At 42.9% G+C, this 20,764-nt stretch overlaps 1 protein-coding gene across 5 annotated transcripts in view; it reads left to right on the top strand.

The window, feature by feature from the left end:
- Nucleotides 1–20,764, top strand: part of LOC100708976 (calcium-dependent secretion activator 1) — a 331,413-nt gene that overhangs the window by 125,723 nt on the left and 184,926 nt on the right. For all 5 annotated transcript variants that reach the window (XM_019358540.2, XM_019358541.2, XM_005452187.4 and 2 more), the window contains 3 exons: nucleotides 4,693–4,773; nucleotides 5,435–5,671; nucleotides 13,036–13,157. In XM_019358540.2, coding sequence (XP_019214085.1) covers nucleotides 4,693–4,773; nucleotides 5,435–5,671; nucleotides 13,036–13,157 — 440 coding nt within the window. The remainder of the gene's footprint in view (nucleotides 1–4,692; nucleotides 4,774–5,434; nucleotides 5,672–13,035; nucleotides 13,158–20,764) is intronic.

Here is a 20,764-nt window from a genome sequence, read left to right on the forward strand (position 1 = left end):
TGGTTTTGTCACATCAGTCTGTGTCTCTGAGTTAATTTGTGTTTCTCCTACAGCTCCGGACCGCAAAAAATGCGCGTGCACTTTGTGAGCTCGTTCCCGGCTCGTAACCAGCGCGTTCTGCCGTCAAGGGCGATCATTGGTTAATGGTGATCATGTGACTGATGCAAGCTAGATCCTTTTATTTAGCAAAAATGTGATTAATAGTTAAATATTATTGTTGAGGGGCACAGACAGGACTCCACACGCACACACACATTTAAAAAAAAATTATTAAAAATTTTTTAAAAAAATTGCCTCAACAAAAGGGCACTTTGGGCACCCATCAGGAAAGGGGCGGGTGCTCAAGCCCCTTCCGCCCCCCCCTCTGCACGTGCCTGCTGACCTATCACTAGTTCCTGGGGTAACAGTCTGTGTTCTGATTACAGTTAATGTTAAAATGTCTTTACAGATTGAGATTTAGTCATTAAATGTCAAACAACATTTCTGTAGTTTTCCAGTTTTCAGTTTTATTTGTCATATGCAAGTTAGCACAGGGTCAACATCGCAATGAAATGTATTTGACGAGCAGAAGACAGTCACTCAGCAGAATGGTACAGTAGAAAAAATAAATAAATAAAATTAAATAATAAAAAATAAATAGAAAAATAATAAAGAGCAAAAAATTAATAAGATGTAGTAAAAGAAAAAAAGAGATTTTCAGTTAACTGTTAACTATAAATATATGTACACACTAGTGATTAAATAAAGAAAATCTTACAAACTAAACAGTACAAAAGGGTGTTTTTTGTTTGTTTTTTTTGTGGCAGTTGTTACAGTATTGCACTTTTTTAAAAATATAAATATCAATAAAGTGGAGTGACCAGTGCAGATTAAACAGAGTACTTGTGAAGCTGCAGGGTAGCTTCTGAGTGCATCCTGTGGACTGTGCTGTGTGTGTTTAAGTGTTGTGGTTGAGGTGTCGTATGGCTTGATGGTAGAAACTGTTTTCAAGTCTTGTAATCCGAGCAGACAGACTCCTGTAACGCCTGCCAGATGGTAACAAGGAGCTGATGTGCTGGGTGGCTGTGGTCCTTGATGATGCCTCAGGGAGAGGTTGAAGATGTTGGTGAACACCACTGCCAGCTCGTCTGCACACACTCTGAGAAGCCGGCCTGGGCTGCCGTCCGGTCCTGGAGCTTTGTGAGGATTGACCTTTTTAAAAGTCCATCTCACAGCTTCTGTTTTCAGAGTTAAAGTTACAGCCTCACTGTCCTCCTGATGGTAGAGGATCTGCTCTCTGTTGTCTGCATCAAAACGAGCATAGAAGTTGTTGAGCTAATCTGCGAGAGATGCAGTGGGCTGAACACTGTTGTCCTTCTTGTAGTCAGTGATGCAGCGCAGTCCATTCCACATTCACCTGGTGTCAAAGCTGTGGTAGCTGGACTCCATTTTGTCCCTGTAGTCCTTTCTGGCCTTTTTTATGGACTTTCGGAGGTCATACCTGGCTGCTTTATATGCATCAGCATCCCCTGAGTTAAAGGCAGAGGTCCGCACTTTTAGCTTGGCGCGAGCATGTTTATTTACCCAGGGTTTCTGATTTGGATATATGCGGACAGTGGTTTTTGTGATGGTATCATCCATGCACTTTCCAATATATCCAATGACAGAGTCTGTGAGTCCGATGATGTTGCCATCAGCTGCATCCACAAATATCTGCCAGTCAGTTGTGTCAAAGCAGTTCTGTAGGACCTCCTCAGCCTCACTGTCCCATTTGTAGATTACCCTGGAAGCTGGTTTTTCCTGTTTTAGTCTTTGTCTGTATGCAGGCAGCAGCAGAATGGAACAATGGACTGCCTTGCCAAAAGCTGGGCGGGGGAGGGGTTTGTAGCACTCTTTGAATGGAGTGTAACAATGGTCCAATGTTTGATCACCTCTTGTGGGGAAGGAGATGTGCTGATAGTATTTGGGGAGAACCTTCTTCATGTTGGCTCTGTTGAAGTCTCCCAGCACAATAAAGGCAGCTTCTGGATTTTTGTTCTCAAGTCCAATAATGATATTATACAGTTCGTCCATAGCCGTAGCTTTATCAGCATGAGGGGGAATGTAAACAGCTGAAAGGAGAACTGAACTGAACTCCCTTGGGAGGTAAAAAGTCCTGACTTTAATGGTCAGTAGCTCAAGGCTCTGAGAGCCGGTCTCCCCGGTAAACAGTGAATCCATCCGGCGTGATGGCGCAGTCGGGGACGCTGGGCTCCAGCCATGTCTCTGTGAAGGCCAGAATGCAGCAGTTCCTGATGTCTTGTTGTTTAATCCATGCACGCATCTCGTCAAGTTTGTTGTCAAGAGACTGGAGATTCGCGAGCAGGATGCTGGGCAGAGGTGGCTTGCTGTTTCTCTGTCGCGTTCGGCACAAAACTCCGGCGTGTTTCTCCCTCTTTGTTTTCCCTCGACGTCGCGTGAGTAAACAAAGGATCCCAGGCAGCAGAGCGTCCACAGAGTCAAAACCTGCTGTAAAGTCCGAACTGGCTGATGAACGTAGCTCCAAAAGCGTTTGTCTGTCATACCGAGTGTATGATCGCGCTGTGCGCACAGAAATAGAAAGCAGTACAAAACAAATAATAACATTTTTGCTGAGATGACTGGGAGCTCTCGTCGGTGCAGCCATCTTACGGCGCAACCGTAACTTTTCTGTAAATGGCTTGTCTCTTATATATCATTTTTCTATTATGAGCAAAGCGGTTTGCATGCCTCATTCACTCATTCATACAAGCGCTTTTTTTTCTGTCCTCACATGCTCACACTCACATGCATTCAGTCAGCACCAGGAGGTGCTCTGCTCTTTATTTATGTGTTGCCACGTTGAATCATAGTACAAGGGCTCCACTAGTGATAATCCTTTCTTTCTCTGCGCACACACAAACACACTTTGTTCACACTTAGAGTGAACAAACTCAAGATTCAAGAAGTTTATTGTCATGTCCACTGCAAAACAAATGTCTTGATGCATGCTCAATCATCCAGGTAAGTAAATCTCCAGAAGTTGATTCTGTTCATAAGGACATAGCATTTTTAGTGGGAGGGGCAGTCACACCACCACCAATCTTGTAAACAGTACAACTACCGACTAATAACCTGCCTCAGCACCATGTGGAAGCTCCTGTCAGGCATCATATCGGCTAAGATGAACAGGCACATGACTCAAAACATGAGTGGGGCACAGAAAGGGATGGGCAAGAATACCAGAGGCGCAAAACACCAGCTACTGGTAGACAGGACAGTCAGCTGAGACTGCAAGACCAGGCTGACCAACCTGTGCACTGCCTGGATTGATTACAAGAAGGCCTATGACTCAATGCCCCACACCTGGATACTGGAATGCCTAGAATTGTACAAGATCAACAGGACCCTAAGAGCCTTCATCAAGAACTCAATGGGGATGTGGCGTACAACACTAGAGGCCAACTTCAAGCCCATAGCACAAGTCACCATCAAGTCCGGGATCTACCAAGGAGATGCTCTGTCCCCACTGCTGTTCTGTATAGGCCTGAACCCCCTCAGTGAGATCATTGACAAGACTGGCTACGGATACCGACTACGGAGTGGAGCAGTTGTCAGCCACCTCCTGTACATGGATGACATCAAGCTGTATGCAAAGAGTGAACGAGACATCTATTCACTGATCCACACTACCAGGATATACAGCAATGATATCGGGATGTCATTCGGACTGGAGAAGTGTAATCGGATGATAACAAAGACAGGGAAGGTAGTCAGAATCAAGGGGATCGAACTCGCTGTCCTCTGTGCAGACACAGAGGACAGCTACAAGTACCTGGGGATCCCACAGGCAAATAGACTATATGCGCCTTAGCATATGCTACTTCAGGTCGGGAAACTCCTGTATAGTGCTTCGTTTCCTGTGTGATATTCGCTCCTTGTTTACGGTCGGGTTATCCAAAACAAGTCAACCTATGGGATGAATCAAGCGGTGATTTACATTTCTTAAGATGTCTTGGGCATTTACCGAAAATATTTGTAGATGATGTTCATTGACTTGTCGATATTTTTTCCCCCGCGCCTCAGAGCAAAAGAGAGAAAGTATTCAAATTCTATATTTCTCAGTATTTGTATACAGTGGTCCCTCATTTATCGTGGATGTTATGTTCTAAAAATAACCAGCGATAGGTGAAATCCGCGAAGTAGCCAACTTTATTTTTTACAATTATTATAGATGTTTTAAGGCTGTAAAACCCCTCACTATACACTTTATACAGTTTTCTCACACAGGCATGAACATTTTCAAACTTTTCTCTCTTGTTTAAACACTGTCAAAGTTCAAACCTTCATAGAAAAATAAGTCCAGTATGATAGAATGAAACCAAAGATCAAACCCTGTTTTCAGGTCCAGAATATGGAATAGAGCAGCCGCGAGAGAATTCAACATTAATGAATCATTAGGGAATAAATGAATCAGAAGTCCAACTTTTTGTGCGATGGTTATCTTCTTCAGAGTCACACTGCTAGCAATCGATGTAGCGAATCTGTACTATATCAGCGCTCCCCTATATAGCTCACTCAACGCGTGCCATGCCATGCTAGTTTTATTGACTTCACCTGTCAGTGGTCATAATGTTATGCCTGATTAGTGTACTTGGGAGTTGTTTTTTTTTTTTAAAGAGCAATATGCACAATATGTGTAATATGTTTCCCCAGCTGGACAACCCAGATGAACAGGCAGCACAGATCAGAAGAGAGCTGGATGGACGACTGCAAATGGCAGACCAGATTGCTCGGGTAAGAGATATTTGGATGGTTGTGGACATAAATAACAAAGGATTGACTCTTATTTTATATTTCAATATACAATATAAATACAGACATTTTTCCTCAGTTACATTTTTACATATATGTAACATTTATTAGAAATGAGCAGCACAGTGTTTTGGTGGTTTGCATCGTTACGTCGTAGCTGGAAGGTTCAATTCAATTTTATTTATACAGCGCCATATCACTATAACAGTCACCTTAACTTGCTTTATATTATGAGGTAGAACCTACAGTAATAGATGGTAATAATAATCGTTCAAATCTGCTAACTGGCTGGAGCCTTTCTCTGTGGAGTTTATATGTTCAGTGGGTACTCCAGCTTCCTCTCACAGTCTGAAGTTATGAATGTTAGATTGATTGGCAAAATTGGCAGTAGTTGTGAGCAGAAATGGCTGTCTCCATTTCCATGTTAGTCCTGTAATAGACTGGCAGCCTGTCTTGTAACCTTCTTCCTGCCCTGTGATAGCTGGAATAGGCTCAAGCCCAATTGTGTTCCTGAATTGATGGATTACCACAGACTTTATCAAAATTTAACAAATTTGCTTTAAAGTCTTTCTTTGGATCAGATTATTCATTATTATTCATTCATTGGTCATTATTTAATTGACTGCTTTCCCATTTTTGTCAGTATGGAGGGAAGTTCCCTCGGTTTGTCTCCAGAGAAATGGAGGCCATGTACATTGAGGAGCTGCGATCCTCTGTCAACCTCCTGATGGCAAACCTGGAGAGCATGCCAGTGTCCAAAGGAGGAGAGTTCAAGCTGCAGAAGCTAAAACGAGGCCACAACACCTCCATCATGGACATGGGCCAGGAGGATGAGAATGCGCTGTCCAAGTCTGATGTAGTGCTGTCCTTCACCCTGGAGGTAGGTGAAGAGACCTATGAAACCATTTGTAGAATATGTCTTGCTGTGTCACTTTACTGGTACAAATACAGCAGAATGCACATATAAAAGAAAGATGACCTTAGTCATAGGGATGGGAATGGAGAACCGGTTGTTGTAGAGAACCAGTTCCCAGTAGTCTAATTCCTTTGAATTGTTAGTCTGCCTGCCTATCTATCCTGTTTATGGGTTATTGGCAATAAAAAATGCATTAGTAAATTCAATTACGAATTTTTAAATTCTTTTATTTATTTAAATATGACTAAATAATTGTTTTATTTAACAATTGAATTTAAAATAAAAGCACTATTCATAAATCAATTTATATATTTATAAATCAATATTTCAATATTTCAATATTAATTATTTCTAATCAAAAATTACATTTAAAAAGAGAAATCGTTAAATTAATTAAAAAATAATCAAAGATATGTTTCCGATATTTAAAATGGCGATTCCATTTCTCATTTTCCATTTCCTCACTGCATTTCCCTTTCCTGTTAGCTCACGGTTTAGCTATTATATTAGGAAAGGGATTATCTTAACTCTAATTAGCTGGATTAGGGTTGCAATGCTAAGAAGTGTGTGTGTGCTTGTATAAAGGCTATTCAGTCTTTTTATTTACACTCCACTCCAACTCTATTGATGGGCAAAGCGAGACTTTGTAAACACTGAAATAGTCAAAGCATTTCTGCCGGAATTGTATCGAAGCTTTCAAACAATATGAAACGCATCTCCATGGTGACATCTGCTGGCGAATTGGGCTATCGCCAGATCTTGATACTGTTGTTCTGTTCAGCTGCTTATAGTAGCAGACTGTCAATAATTGTTATCAACAGATGTTTCAAAGAAATCCTTGCCTGAACAAGGCAATAATATGACCTAACACTGGAATTTTAACTCTTGTAAATTTGCTGTGTAGAGAAACATGTTTTGCCAATCTGAGACTGATTACAGTTAGTCCCAGTCTGACAGACATTTCTCCCTCAAGGCTACCTGTACACATACTGAAAATTTGTTGTCAAGGATCCCACCTGTCTGGCTCAGTTCAGTCACGAAGCAGGACAGAGCCAGGACAGGGTCATTGGTACTAATCTTCCCTCCATCCAGGACATGTAGGCTGTAACTCTGATGAACACTTTGAAAAAGCCTGCTGAGTTATTATTTTGATCATATGCACATATGCACACTACTCAATTTTGCAATTAATATATTCTAGCTCCTTAAGAGTCGCCACACATATTATGTGTGTTATATAGGTTCATACAGTCTTCATTTGTTTCTGGGGCATTTTTACACTGTCCATTTTATTTTGACATCCTACCAGAAGTGGCAGTAATGTTGTATTTTACCAGGGTGTGTTTGGCACTAACTGCCCTGAGTTGCTTGTAATAGTTTGTTCAAGTGAGTTCACCTAATTATGTGTTTTAACCGCTAACATTAGCTTTTTAGCTTATTTAGTTCTGCTTCACTTTGCATGGTAGCAAGTATAACCTATGATGTTTACAGGTCATAGCTTTTTCTAATTGCAAAAATGTTTACACATGTCAGCTCACACAGGATATTTTGTCTTGTTTATAGTTTTACCATTCATTAATTCTTTCATCAAAATCCATGCCATGCATCCAATTGGAAATAAACTACCAAAAAGGAACACGGTGTGGTTTTTCTTTGCGAGATGATGGCTATCTATCTGCCTAGTTAAGTCTAAGGGCAGAATATACATACATACATACATATACAAAAAATTCTCTCTCACCCCTGCGGGCGGTCTATCCTTCAAGCTTGGGTCCTCTAACACAGGCCTGGGAGCTTGAGGGTCCTGCCAAATATCTTAGCTGTTCCTAGGACTACGCTCTTCTGGACAGAGCTCTCCGATGCTCCTGATTAGACATGTCTTTTATGAGCAATGTTCCCTCTAATTTTTAATGTGTCTGAGCGAACACACAAACTCCCTGAGCGTCCCTTGGACCACTGTGAGCGACATCAGACGTGTGCACTGTGGTCATGCCAGCATCTTATCCATCCAAGTTACATGGTTTGTTAAAATAATCAAATTACAGCATTTACATTTATGTTAGACTACTTTTAATTAACTGCTTTAGCCCACTTACAATGAAAATGTAAAGAAATATATATAAAGTTCTGACTTGTATAATGAGTATGAGTCTGTGGTCTGGGAGAGAGTCTGTAACTCTCTGTCTGCAAAATACAGTATATAATGACCAATGTTGGGCAATTAATTATATAGTTACTTCTTCAAAAAAGTAACTCAGTTTGGCAAACAACAAAGTTTTTTGCAGTTATTTATTTTTTTAAATGCAGCCAAGGCGTTTTTAAACAAACATTTCAAACTATTTACAGAACAATCAGCTGTTCTGCATCAAATCTGATGCCACACAAATTATTTGTGCCACTCCAAAAAATAATTTCCGTCCACTATGAGATAAAGGAGAACAACAGCCTGATACCTGCAGGCCTGACAACAGGAGATGTATCACTGCTGTAACACCTGTAACATTCAGCAGCCGCCTCATTGTTCTGACACACACAACAAAACTATTGAATACACTACACACTAACTACACACTAACTACACACTAACTACACAAGATTCGCGCTAAACGTCTCAAATCTCTCACATCTCAGAACACCGCCGTCACTCCTAAAACTTCCCCCCGTTTCTTAACATCTAGATGCCACGTTGCCATATCATTTTTTGATTGGTCGACAGGGTACTTTTTTCGACCAATAGGAAAGGGTGGGGGGTTTTTTGGTTTTGTTTTTGCTCACAGGCGGAGAGTGCTTTCGAGCGTTTTCCTTATAAAACGCTGTTTTTACCGTTTCTTCCCGCAGTAAATATAAACAACAATAGTATTCAGGAAGAAAACCAAACATTGCAGATATTTTTATCATAACTCTGGTTTTACGTGGCCGAGCAACACAATTTAAAACTGGTATAAAGTCCACACTTTTTCCGTCAGTTGTTCCGTCTGTCCTGCTCACATCTCCAATGGTTGTACACGTTGTCATTAACGTGGCGTCACTGCACATCAGCCACGCCGCTTTGCTAGCTAAAACACCGGTGTCGGCACATAAGGACGCTGTCATAGCCTGTCAGCGACGTTGATTGGCTGCGTATATACGAATGTGAATCGCATTATTGGCTGGACTATGGGATAAGGTGGCATCGTTCTAATCCCATACAGGAGCAGCCAGTCACTCACTGACTAACACTGCAAAACAGAATTGTTAAAGTTTTAATTTTAATTTCAATTCAGGTTAGTTTTTTTTTTTTGTGCGCAACGCAGATTTTCTGTGCGCAGAGACCGTGCCAGCAGTGCGCAATTGCGCACGTGCGCAGCTTAGAGGGAACATTGTTTATGAGTCATCCAAGCAATCTGGTCTGCCATTTGCAGTCGTCCATCCAGCTCTCTTCTGATCTGTGCTGCCTGTTCATCTGGGTTGTCCAGCTGGGAAAACATATTACACATATTGTGCATATTGCTCTTTTTAAATAAAAAACTCCGAAGTACACTAATCAGGCATAATATTATGACCACTGACAGGTGAAGTCAATAAAACTGGCATGGCATGGCACGCGTTGAGTGAGATATATTTGGGGAGCGTCCTCTGTAGCTAGAATGTTTTCAATTTAGAAAATAATCTGTACAAATTAATTACATTATCTTGACGAAAGAAAGCTGGGCTTGAATATTAGTTAAAAGTTAGTGCTGTAGTTCAATGACTGAGATCTTAGATGGAGCCAGTAGGTGAGGGGATTTATTCAGTACTAACTGCCTCAAAGCCCTCCAAATGTCTACCCTACTTCCTCTGATAAAAGCCTGGGCCCCAGGTAACCTTGCAGGACCGGTAGTCATCAGCCCCACTCGTTAATGGCGGTGTCCTCCTAGATCAGTGCTCTTGAAACATAACTGGGTTCAGTTTAGTGGCCTGGAAAACTAAGCCACATAAATATAAATGGATTGATAAAAAATAATTAAAACAAGACTGAAGCAAAACTTCAAATGGTAGAAATGACAATGTACAAATCACAAATATAAAATACAATAGGATGCGGGAAAAGCTCTGGGAGAGGCAGATTGCACTCAGCACAAAACAGCAGGGTGCAAGATGCTAGCTGGGACCTGTGGGACTTCCAGATACAGACGGACAAAATGGTAGCGGCTAACCAACCGGACATAGTGAAGACGGCTGTAATGATAGATGTAGCAGTTCCGAATGACAGCAACATCAGGAAGAAGGAACATGAGAAACCTGAGAAATGCCAAGGGCTCAGAGAAGAGCTGGAGAAGATGTGATGGGTAAAGATGGATGAAGGTAACAGTAGTCCCCGTGGTAATCGGAGCACTAGGTGCGGTGACTCCCAAGCTAGGCGAGTGGCTCCAGCAGATCCCGGGAACAACATCGGAGATCTCTGTCCAGAAGAGCGCAGGCCCAAGAACAACTAAGATACTGCGCAGGACCCTCAAGCTTTTTGTTTGTGTGCACAAATTTAGCTAAGTGAACATGATTCTGATTTAGATTCTAGATACATTTTGGCATTTCATCATCATCATCATCATCATCGTTTATTTATATAGCACTTTAAAAACACACCTGTTAGACCTAAGTGTTGTACCATACAAATATAAATATGATAATACAATGGCAAAAACCAAACATAGCAATAAAATGACTAAAATTATCAATTAACCACAGAGTTAAAAGCCAGAGAATAAAAATGGATTTTTAATCTGGACTTAAAAACTGGCACAGATGTAGCTTGTCTAATATGGAGAGGAAGATTATTCCAAAGCATCTGAGCCACAATAGAGAATGCTCGGTCTCCTCTAAGTTTCAGCCGTGACTTAGGGACTGAAAGCAATAGCTGCTCAGCTGATGGAAGTGAACGAATGGGGACATAGGGATTCAACAAATCAGACAAATAAACAGGTGCCAGACCATTTAGAGACTTACAAACCAATAATAGGACTTTAAAACTGATCCTAAATTCAATAGGAAGCCAATGTAGACGGGATGTGGTCGAATTTCCTTCTGCCAGTTAAAAATCGTGCCGCAGCATTTTGCACTCGTTGCAAGCGTGACAAGGTACTCTGCCCAACCCCTATTAAAAGGGAATTGCAATAGTCCAAATGTGAAGTGATAAAGGCATGAATAACAGTTTCCAATTCAAGTTTGGAAAGAAAGGGCTTAACCTTCGATAGACATCTGAAGTGACAGAATGCTGATTTTACGAGCCCAATTTTAACTCAGATTTGTGATCGAACTCTTCAAATGGGAAGTCAGAGCGGCAAGATCAACATCTGGAGCATCTGAAAAACGATTTGGGCCAAATAAGATCACTTCCATCTTACGAGCATTAAAATTTAAAAGATTTTTTGCCATCCATGCTTTAACATCACTAAGGCAATCAAGCAGAGGTCGACCTGGGAGACTATCAGAATGACTAAAAGGTAAATAAAGCTGGCAGTCATCTGCACATAGATGGAATGACACTTTATGTTTTCGAAATATCGTACCAAGAGGCAGAAGATACAGCGATAACAATAATGGCCCAAGAATAGATCCCAGTGGCACACCCCAAAGCAGAGGGGCCACAGAGGATAAAGCCGACCCAACTAAACACAAAAAGTCCTGTTTGAGCGATAAGATATTAACCACAAAAGTGCCGAACCAAAAAGTCCCATACAGTGCTATAAGCGAGAGATGAGCAAATCGTGATCAACTGTGTCAAATGCAGCAGTCATGTCCAACAAGACAAGCACTGCATATTTACCACGGTCTGTCACTATCAGGCTCCATAACTTTTACGAGGGCTCTCTCTGTACTATGAAAGGGCTTAATGCCGGAATTAAAGATTTCAGACAACTGAGAGTCATTCAAATAGTCCATCAACTGAGTATAAACAATCCTTTCCAGGATCTTGCTCAGAAGGGGAAGCTTAGAGATGGGTCTAAAATTTGACATGACTGAACTGTCTAAGCCTGATTTCTTAAGTAAAGGATGTATGATTGCATGCTTAAACTCATTAGGTACTTGACCAGACAAAAGACTAGTATTAATAATGTTCAGAATGTGTGGTCCAATGGTAGGAAATACCGTTTGGAAAAAGAGGGGAGGAACAACATCATTTGGAGAGCCACACGGTTTAGCATTTAACACAAGTTTCTCTAAATCAGGTAAAACAATTGGTAGAAAAGCAGAAAACAAAGTTGAGCAAGAACCATGCATGGCTGGGTCAGCAATAGATAGAGTCGGAGGCCTCAAGCTAGCAACCTTGTCCACAAAAAAATTAAGAAACTTATTGCACATAACCTTAGAAGAGTGCAAAAGAACATAACCTTCTGTACTAAGTACAGAATTTATAGTGTTATACAATACACGACGGTTATGCGAGCTGGCAGCAATACGTTGAGAAAAATAGCAGTGCTTGGCAGCCTTTACTGCTCTCTGATAGACTTTCCAGCTAGTCTAAAGAGCTCCCAGAGAGACATACAGCCTATCCTTTTTCCACCATCTTTCACATCTACATTCTTTTCTTGCGGCTCTGGTAAAATCAGTTTGCCAAGGACAGCCTTGGGCTTGCACTGTCTGAATCTTAAAGGAGCAACAATGTCGAGGACAGATTTACAAGCAGAATCCAAATAAGAAAATAATCCATCTGAGGTGGACAACTCAGGAGGATAAGAAATAAATTGGTCAAACAATTTGGAAAACCACTCGGCAGTATCTGAGCCAAAAGCACAATAACATCGAACAGTTACAGCCCGTTTAACATTAGGATTAAAAAGAAGAATGTCACATAAAATGGGCATATGGTCAGAGAGTATCAGTGTCCAGTCCAGTGTGTGATCACGTTCTTGAGTGGCACCTTTAACAGACTGAACAAAATTAAAAGAGTTCACTAAGTCCAGAAAGTCCTTAGCCAGGGGCTTCCCCGGGCAGCAGACGTGTATATTAAAATCAGAGAGCAGAAGGATCTGGTCATACCGTGATGCACAGTCAGCAAGAAACTCCTTATTATATTTTGGGGGCCGATAAACAATTGCACACAACAGCTAAGATGAGTGGCCCAGTTCGCACAAACAGAGTTCAGAACTGGTGTGGCGTATCGACGGGGATAGCTGCTTAAAGTCAAGATGTGCTTTAAAAACAACAGCTAGCCCTCCTCAGCGGCCAGAAACTGTCAGAACACTAAAAAAGGCACAGCCAGCCGGCAATAATTCAGAAAAGGCATGTATTTTAGCAGTATCTGTCCATGCATAACTTAAATGCTTTAAAAATGTCTTTTTGTCATTAACCTCTGCATGTTGGTGTTGCAGGTGGTGATAATGGAAGTGCAGGGTCTGAGGTCTTTGGCTCCAAACAGGATTGTTTACTGCACCATGGAGGTTGAGGGAGGACATAAACTGCAGACAGATCAGGCTGAGGCCTCAAAACCCATGTATGTAAAGAACACATGCACACACACACACACACACACATTCATGCACACACAGACACACAGACACACACAAACACACACACACACACAATATATGGAAATTGAAAACGAAAAGAAAAACAGGACCTCCATCACACCAAACAAACTTTTTTGGCATTATGACTAACGTCATCGGTATGTTCTGATCGCAATAAAGCTGCCCGTTGACATACAGCTTATCAGCTGTGCTTGGGAGCCTCTTTGAATGAACTCTATATGGATTGGGAACAGGACCTTCGCCATTCCAGGATTTATTTGGGAAACTGGTCCCTCAGTTCCTTGCCATGGCTTTGCAGCTCTTGTGGTCTGCTGCGGGTCCGGCGGCAACGTTGCAGCTCTTGTGGCCTACTGCGGTTCTGGTGGTGGCGACATGGCATGGAAGGTGACCAGGCATGTGGACGTGCAGGGCGTGCTGGACGTGGATGTGGTAGAAGACTCATGGGCAGTTTGGCAGACGGCTGGCTCACAGGGCCAGATGAAGCAGGACCAGGTAGTGTTACGTCCTCAGGTGCAAGCGTGGCAGAGGTGGGCGGCTCGCAGACCCCTAGTGCGAGCAGTGCAGGTCCTTCTGGCGTGCAGACGTCCGACTCGGGCAGAGCGGGTCCCTCCAGCGTGCAGACCTCAGACTCGGGCAGAGGAGATCCAGGCGATGGTTTAGCAGCTACAGACAATGGAGTAGTGAGTTGTGTGGCAGCTGCAGATGGTGGAGTAGAGAGTGATGTGGAAATCAGCTACAGCTGGTGACGGCTGATGAGCTACAGGTGTGGCTGGCTTCAGGGTGGGAACGCCTCTTGGCCTGATGGTGCCAGTAAACCGGCCTTCCGGACACACACACACACACACACACACACACACACACACACACACACACACACACAACCACACACACACCTATACCTGCAAGCAGGGAAACAGGAAATGAGCCGAAACAAAACACGTAAGAGCAGAGCATGCCTAACACAGACCCACGGGCAGGACGACCCACAATGATCGCTAGCCTGAGGTAACTCCAACAAAAACCCATGAGTCCTGGGTACTCAGACTCAGGCCCATGACAGAATGCAGCACCTGAAAGTCTTCATGTAGGATTTCCAGGAGGGCCAGGTCCAGGAGCGGATCTAGAAGGGTGGCATGGGGTGGCAAGTGCCACCCTAAAATGATTTCTTGCCACCCCGAGTGCCACCCTAGTTTTGCAGATGACAGTGTTGTTTATCAAAATAAGATAGTATTAACACTTTGAGCGTAATTACAGTTAACAGTAAATAAAAATGCTAAAACTGAACATATTGCATAGTGTTCCCCCCCTCCACCATTAACAAATGGTTCAGCCCATAGCAGGACCGGCTTTTTTCTTGTTTTCAGTAGAAACCGATGCTTATGATTGTGCCAGAGCACATTTTGAACAACACCATGGGAATTTCATATTTCACACAGGTGGTTGGTTATTACAATCTGGAAATGGAATGGAGGTGAGTGTTATTAACCCTGTGTGGTCCACGGACACGCTGCACCTCCAAATCACATGACTGATTTAAGATGACATAGCAACAAGGTGCAGCCACGCTGAGTCTCTATTTCAGCCCACATTGAAAGTTCGGACTTCAAAGTTTTTAAATTTTAATTACAGGCCAGTAAATCCCGAGTTATGATTTGGTTGTTTAGGATGTTGTTTGGTTGTTTAGGAAGAGGAGAAAGTTTTGGGAGTGACGATAATGACAGCGAGACAGAGCGAGCGAGTGAGGGAGAGAGAGCGAGAGCGAGTTTTTAGATGTGGGAGATTTGTGACGTTTAGCGTGGAGTGTATAGTTAGTGTGTTGTGTTGTCTTGTGTAGTTGTTCTGTTGTGTAGTCGTTGTTTTGTTTTGTGTCAGCAGGGGGGATTCTAGGATCAGAGCTTTGGGGGTGCTGAGCAACCAGAGAGCTGCCCAGCCAGGCAAGATAAACTTTACTTGTAACGATGAGACTTCTTCCCTGTCTCTGTCAGTCCCTGCATCCTTAAATGTCTCCAGTTGTCCCGAGTTCTCTCTTACTGTCTCCTTGGTGCATTTAAGGTGACCGGTTCAGGGGGTTGGGAAGCTCATCTTGTAACTGGAAGGTTGCCGGTTCGATCCCCAGCTCTGTCTGTCTTGGTCGTTGTGTCCTTGGGCAAGACACTTCACCTATTGGTGATGGCCAGAGGGGCCGATGGTGCGATATGGCAGCCTTGCTTCTGTCAGTCTGCCCCAGGGCAGCTGTGGCTACAACTGTAGCTTTCCTCCACCAGTGTGTGAATGAATAGTGGAATTGAAAAGCGCTATATAAATGCAGTCCATTATTATTATTTAAACCCCTGTTCCACCCTGTCCTCATCGTCTGTTGTCTTCGTCTCCGTTATCAGTCATCATAATTTTACCATCTCTGTGCAAGTCTGCAAATTTCTTTATTACATCATACGATTGTTAAATTCACCAGTTTCAGTTTCAGTTTCAATTTTATTTCTATAGCACATTTAAAAGACCCAGGTACATCAAAGTGCTTCACAGGCCAGCCGCATTTGCGGGGTTACAGCAGTAAAGGAGCAGGAAAATACAATTATCAGCAAAAGAAAATACAGTTATAAGATGGTGATGCGGCAACAAGCATGAACCGGGGAAAAGATAAAAACTAAGTTGTTTGGAAGGCAAGCTTAAACAGGCGGGTTTTTAAACGTGATTTAAAGGATTGGATGGATTCCGATGCACGGACATTAATCGGCAAGCTGTTCCAGAGTTTTGATGCGGCAAAAGCAAAGCTCGATCCCCCCTACTCTTCCATCGAGACACTGGTTGCATTAAGAGCCCCTGGTTAGAGGATCTGAGTGCTCTCGTGGGGATGTATAGGTCAAGGAGGTCAATTAAGTAGCTGGGTGCCAGGTTATTTAAAATTTTAAAAGTGTATAAAAGGATTTTAAAAACGATATTTGACGGGGAGCCAATGAAGGTTGGCGAGGATAGGATAACCATCATTGTCTTCACCTTCCACATCTTCTCTTGCTCCTCTCTCAAACCTTGGTATTCCTCAGGCTTCTCATGTTCCTACTACCTGATGTTGCTATCACTCTGTATTGCTACATCTGTCACTACGGCCTTTTTCCTCTGCTTGTTCACCACTACTATGTCCGGCTGCCTACCCATCACCAGTTTATCTGTCTGTATCTGGAAGTCCCTCAGGATCTTAGCTTGTCCTTAGGACTTCAAGGCCAAACTCAGCACGGATGTTACTGTATGCTATGCTGGCTTTTTGATTATGGTGTTCCATGTATGTCCTGCCTGCTAAAATCTTGCACCCTGCTGTTATGTGCTAATTGTTTCAGGAACACCTTTGGCATAGTAGACCCCAGCCTTTATCGATCTTGTGCTTAGAGATTGTTCCTATGCTGCCATGATTATTTCCTCTGATTGGTGTTTCATTCCAGCTTTATATATTGGTAGGATTTTTTGAGTAAGACACTTCTTCTATCTGCCATTGGTGGATGATGGTTTCTATTCTTGCTCCTCTTCTATCTTTGGTTTTTGAGGCCTGAAGTATTCACTAAGCATCCATTGGTAAATTTGCTGGTTCTTATATAGTGCCTGCCTACTCTACTCGAGCACTCATCTGTTGATCTGTGGAACCAGCACTTTAACACAGGAAGTCTGGATTGGCTCTATGTTCAAATCAGTGACGGTAGAAAACATGGACGACCTAATAGCACCCCAAAAATGAAGCCAAAAAGTCTCTATTGCTCCCTGGTGTCTGGGTGCAGTATCGGCGTCATATACCTCGCCTCCTCCATGTTAGCGGATGGGAATGGGTCAGACTATAATAAAAAAAAATTTCCTCTGATAAGTTTTTTTTCCAAAGATGCTTTCTTTCATTATCAGTAGTTCTCATCACGCTGATTTGGGTTCAAGGGGTCTCCTTTCTCATAGGTGTGATTCTAATTACTGCCACAGTGGTGTTAAATTGGGGTGCAAGGCCCCACTTTTTTGGTAAGTTAAATGTGTTTGTAACCTAATCTGTAACTAATGTCCTTAGCTAGCTAGCTAAGACGAGCACTTGGCTATCAGGGAAACGCGTTTTGTAAAGTTAGTTTTTCTAATCCGTGCAGGTGAATTAATTTACCCTGACTAAAGAAATCAAGAGAGAAGCACCGGGCTGCGCAGTCACCAGTAACTAACTCCCGTTACTGTACTTCTACTTTACTTGCACTGAATATATCTTTATGTAAAAGTCTCGAGCTTCTGAGGATTATGTGAGTAGGTAGGACAGGCGGTTATATTTTCTGTAGCGCCCCGAGAGAGGGTGGGCCACCAGAATACCCATTCCAGGAAGGCTGTAGTACAATGGATGCCAGGGTGACAGGCGAATTTTGCTGTGTGGGTCCAGTGGAGTACGCGGTCCCAGACCGTGGTGGGACATTACACATAGCAAGCGTCTCTATCACAGTGTTCATGAAATGCTGGGTTTATCCATCTTCTGAGGGGGGCCTACGGTGGAGGTCTGACGATTTCCCTGTAAGGGAGCTGGTGATGAAGACTATGAGTCCTGCTTGATCCCTGCGATAAGCTTCAGTCTTCCTAGTGTTTCTGAAACGATGCCTCTCTCAGTGAGAGAAGAAGAAAACGAGACATTTTCTCCAAATCTCCGGACCCAGGAAACCCAGCTTGGTCCTGATGGTCTCCCTCACTAGTTTTCCCCCAGGGTGAATGTAGCTGTTTATAATTATGTGGACTTTATATTATTAAAAGAAAAGAACAAGTTATACTTCTATGAAAACATCTGCTGCTGTTTTTATTTTAAGTTTCCATGTTAGCAGGCTGTAGAGTGCTCTGTGAGTGTAATAAGTCTAAAACTGTTCAAATTTTCAGTTTTATATTATCCTCAGACTTATGTTAGAATCTCAAAGGACAAAATTACATTTCTAGACATTTCTTATATTAACAGTAACTCTGGGCGTCTGTGGAGTGTGCAGCTAATGTCATCTCTGTCTAAAAATGGATAACTGAATGAAAGAGCCCGGCTAACTATCACAGGTGAGTATAATGCTCGAGGAATGCAGCGAGGAACAGCACTCCAACAAGGCCTTAAATCCCACTGAACTTCATCAGCTGCTGATGAGCCGCAGGTGTGTGTGCGTGGGCGGAGGTCAGGTGCACCACAGGAACAGACGCCACCCTGGTGATTGTGGAGAGTATAGCACTTCAGTGTGTTCACTGACGAACCTGGACAATAACAAAAACTAAGGAGTGCTGAGTCATTCAAACATATACACTATGAGAGTAATATAGTAACATATTCTTTTTCATAATAGTGACGTGGTTGTATTTACCTTAATATAATGAGTCATTAGTTGCGGTAAACCCATCAGCAGATAAACGGCAGCAGCTGGGCTACGTAAAAAGTGTGGAGGGGCGTGTTCGCAGTCAATTCCAGCGACACTCCACCACAAGTCACTGGCTCCAAAAGTGCAACATGGCAGCTCCAAGAAGCAGAGGTGGGACCAAGTCATTGGCCGTTTATCAATGCCCAAGTACGCGAGTACGTACTCGCGTTCTCGGTGAGTACGTACTTGCCGAGAAGGCACGGGAGTACGTACCCGCCGAGAACGCGAGCACGGACTCGTGGGCCGTCTCTCAATTCTCAAGTACGCGAGCACGGACTCGTGATTTGTACCAGCGTACGTGATGATGTCACAGGTCCGGAGTTTTTACTGCCGGCCCCTCCTAATTTAACTGTGAGTAACATGTTATGAAGCTTAACTTTAATCACAGCCAAACCGGTTTACTCAGGAACAAATAAAACACTGAAATAAACCAAACATTAACATTTAGAAGTGATCTAAGTGACTTATATATCATTTTTAACCTCAGTAGTGAAACCTCTATTAATAAAAATAGTGTACATGTACATACGTGTACATACCTTAATAAAAACAAGCAGGTGAGATGTTAGAACGCTTTTATTTCTATTCTAGTGGACACTCAATACTATAGACAGCTGCTGGGGTTTCTTTAACCTGAGTAGTGAGAAGACCGCGAGCGGGCGGGGAGGGGAGGGGGGGGACGATGTGCCGGGAGTCCGCTGTTGAGTTTTGGACGAAATGCATTCTGGGATATATAGCTGTCCCAAGTCTACACCGATGCATGCTCGATAAAATGGGCGGATCGAGAACACATCCGGGACTTTTTCGCGTTCTCGGCGTGGTGCGTACTTCGAATTGGAACAGTACTTGGTCTCCGACTGATGACGTATCACGAGTACACGAGAACGCAAGTACGCACAAGTACACATATTGATAAACGCCCATTGTTTTGCAAGTCTCAAGTAAGTCTCAAGTCTTTATCCTCAAGTCCGAGTCAAGTCTCAAGTAAAGTCAAGCAAGTCCGAGTCAAGTCGTAAGTCAAGACAGACAACTTTCAAGTCAAGTCCCAAGTTGCACACTTTGAATTTCAAGTCCTTTCAAGTCTTTTTTTTAAAAACAATGTTGCAGTTATATGTTAGGTGTAAATAATAGACCATGTGTCCTTTTTTAAAATCTGTATTAATCTCATCACCTGATGAAACAAGTAACTTACAAAATATGCACAAACTAATTCTGAAATTGCACCTTGCACAGCTCAATTAAACTTTGCTGCAAGAATAGTCTTCCTCTAAATTACAAATTCACAGAATAAACATTCAGCGAAAAATGCAAAAGCAGAACTTCCTGTTGAAACAAAAACTGCTGAGATTTCCTTATGTACAAAACAAATATATATATATATATAAAAAACACCCAGCACCCCCCTCCGGGCGGTATATCCTTCAAGCTCGGGTCCCCTACCAGAGGCTTGAGGGAGCTTGAGGGTCCTGCGCAGCATCTTAGCTGTTCCTAGGACTGCGCTCTTCTGGACAGAGATCTCCGATGTTATTCCCGGGATCTGCTGGAGCCACTCGCCTAGCTTGGGAGTCACAGCACCTAGTGCTCCGATTACCACGGGGACCACCGTTACCTTCACCCTCCACATCTTCTCCAGCTCTTCTCTGAGCCCTTGGTATTTCTCCAGCTTCTCGTGTTCCTTCTTTCTGATATTGCTGTCATTCGGAACCGCTACATCGATCACTACGGCCATCTTATTCTGTTTGTCTACCACCACTATGTCTGGTTGGTTAGCCACCAAGGGTGGTGGAGAATGACCGAGCTAAGATCCTGTGGGACTTCCAGATACAGACGGACAAAATGGTGGTGGCTAACCAACCGGACATACTGGTGTAGGGCTGTGCGATATGACCAAAATCTCATATCCCGATATTAAGACATCTATCGTCCGATAACGATATAAATGAAAAAAATGTAACATTTTCTGTAAATTCTGTGAATGTCGGGCAGCTCGACTTGCGTGAAGTGTTTCCAGCTGGACGTCGCGTACCTGGAGTCGAGTGTTTTAACTGATGCATGAAACGATATTTTTAGACAAAAGTTGTAACGGCCGCCGTTTTCTTTGTGAGTATTTATTACACAGCGTGCTGCGGGGAAAAGCCTGTTCTAACGTTTGAGTCTGAGGTTTATTTTTTAGCACCTGACGGCTT

The sequence above is a fragment of the Oreochromis niloticus genome, linkage group LG5 (assembly GCF_001858045.2).
Source record: "Oreochromis niloticus isolate F11D_XX linkage group LG5, O_niloticus_UMD_NMBU, whole genome shotgun sequence".
NCBI lineage: Eukaryota > Metazoa > Chordata > Actinopteri > Cichliformes > Cichlidae > Oreochromis > Oreochromis niloticus.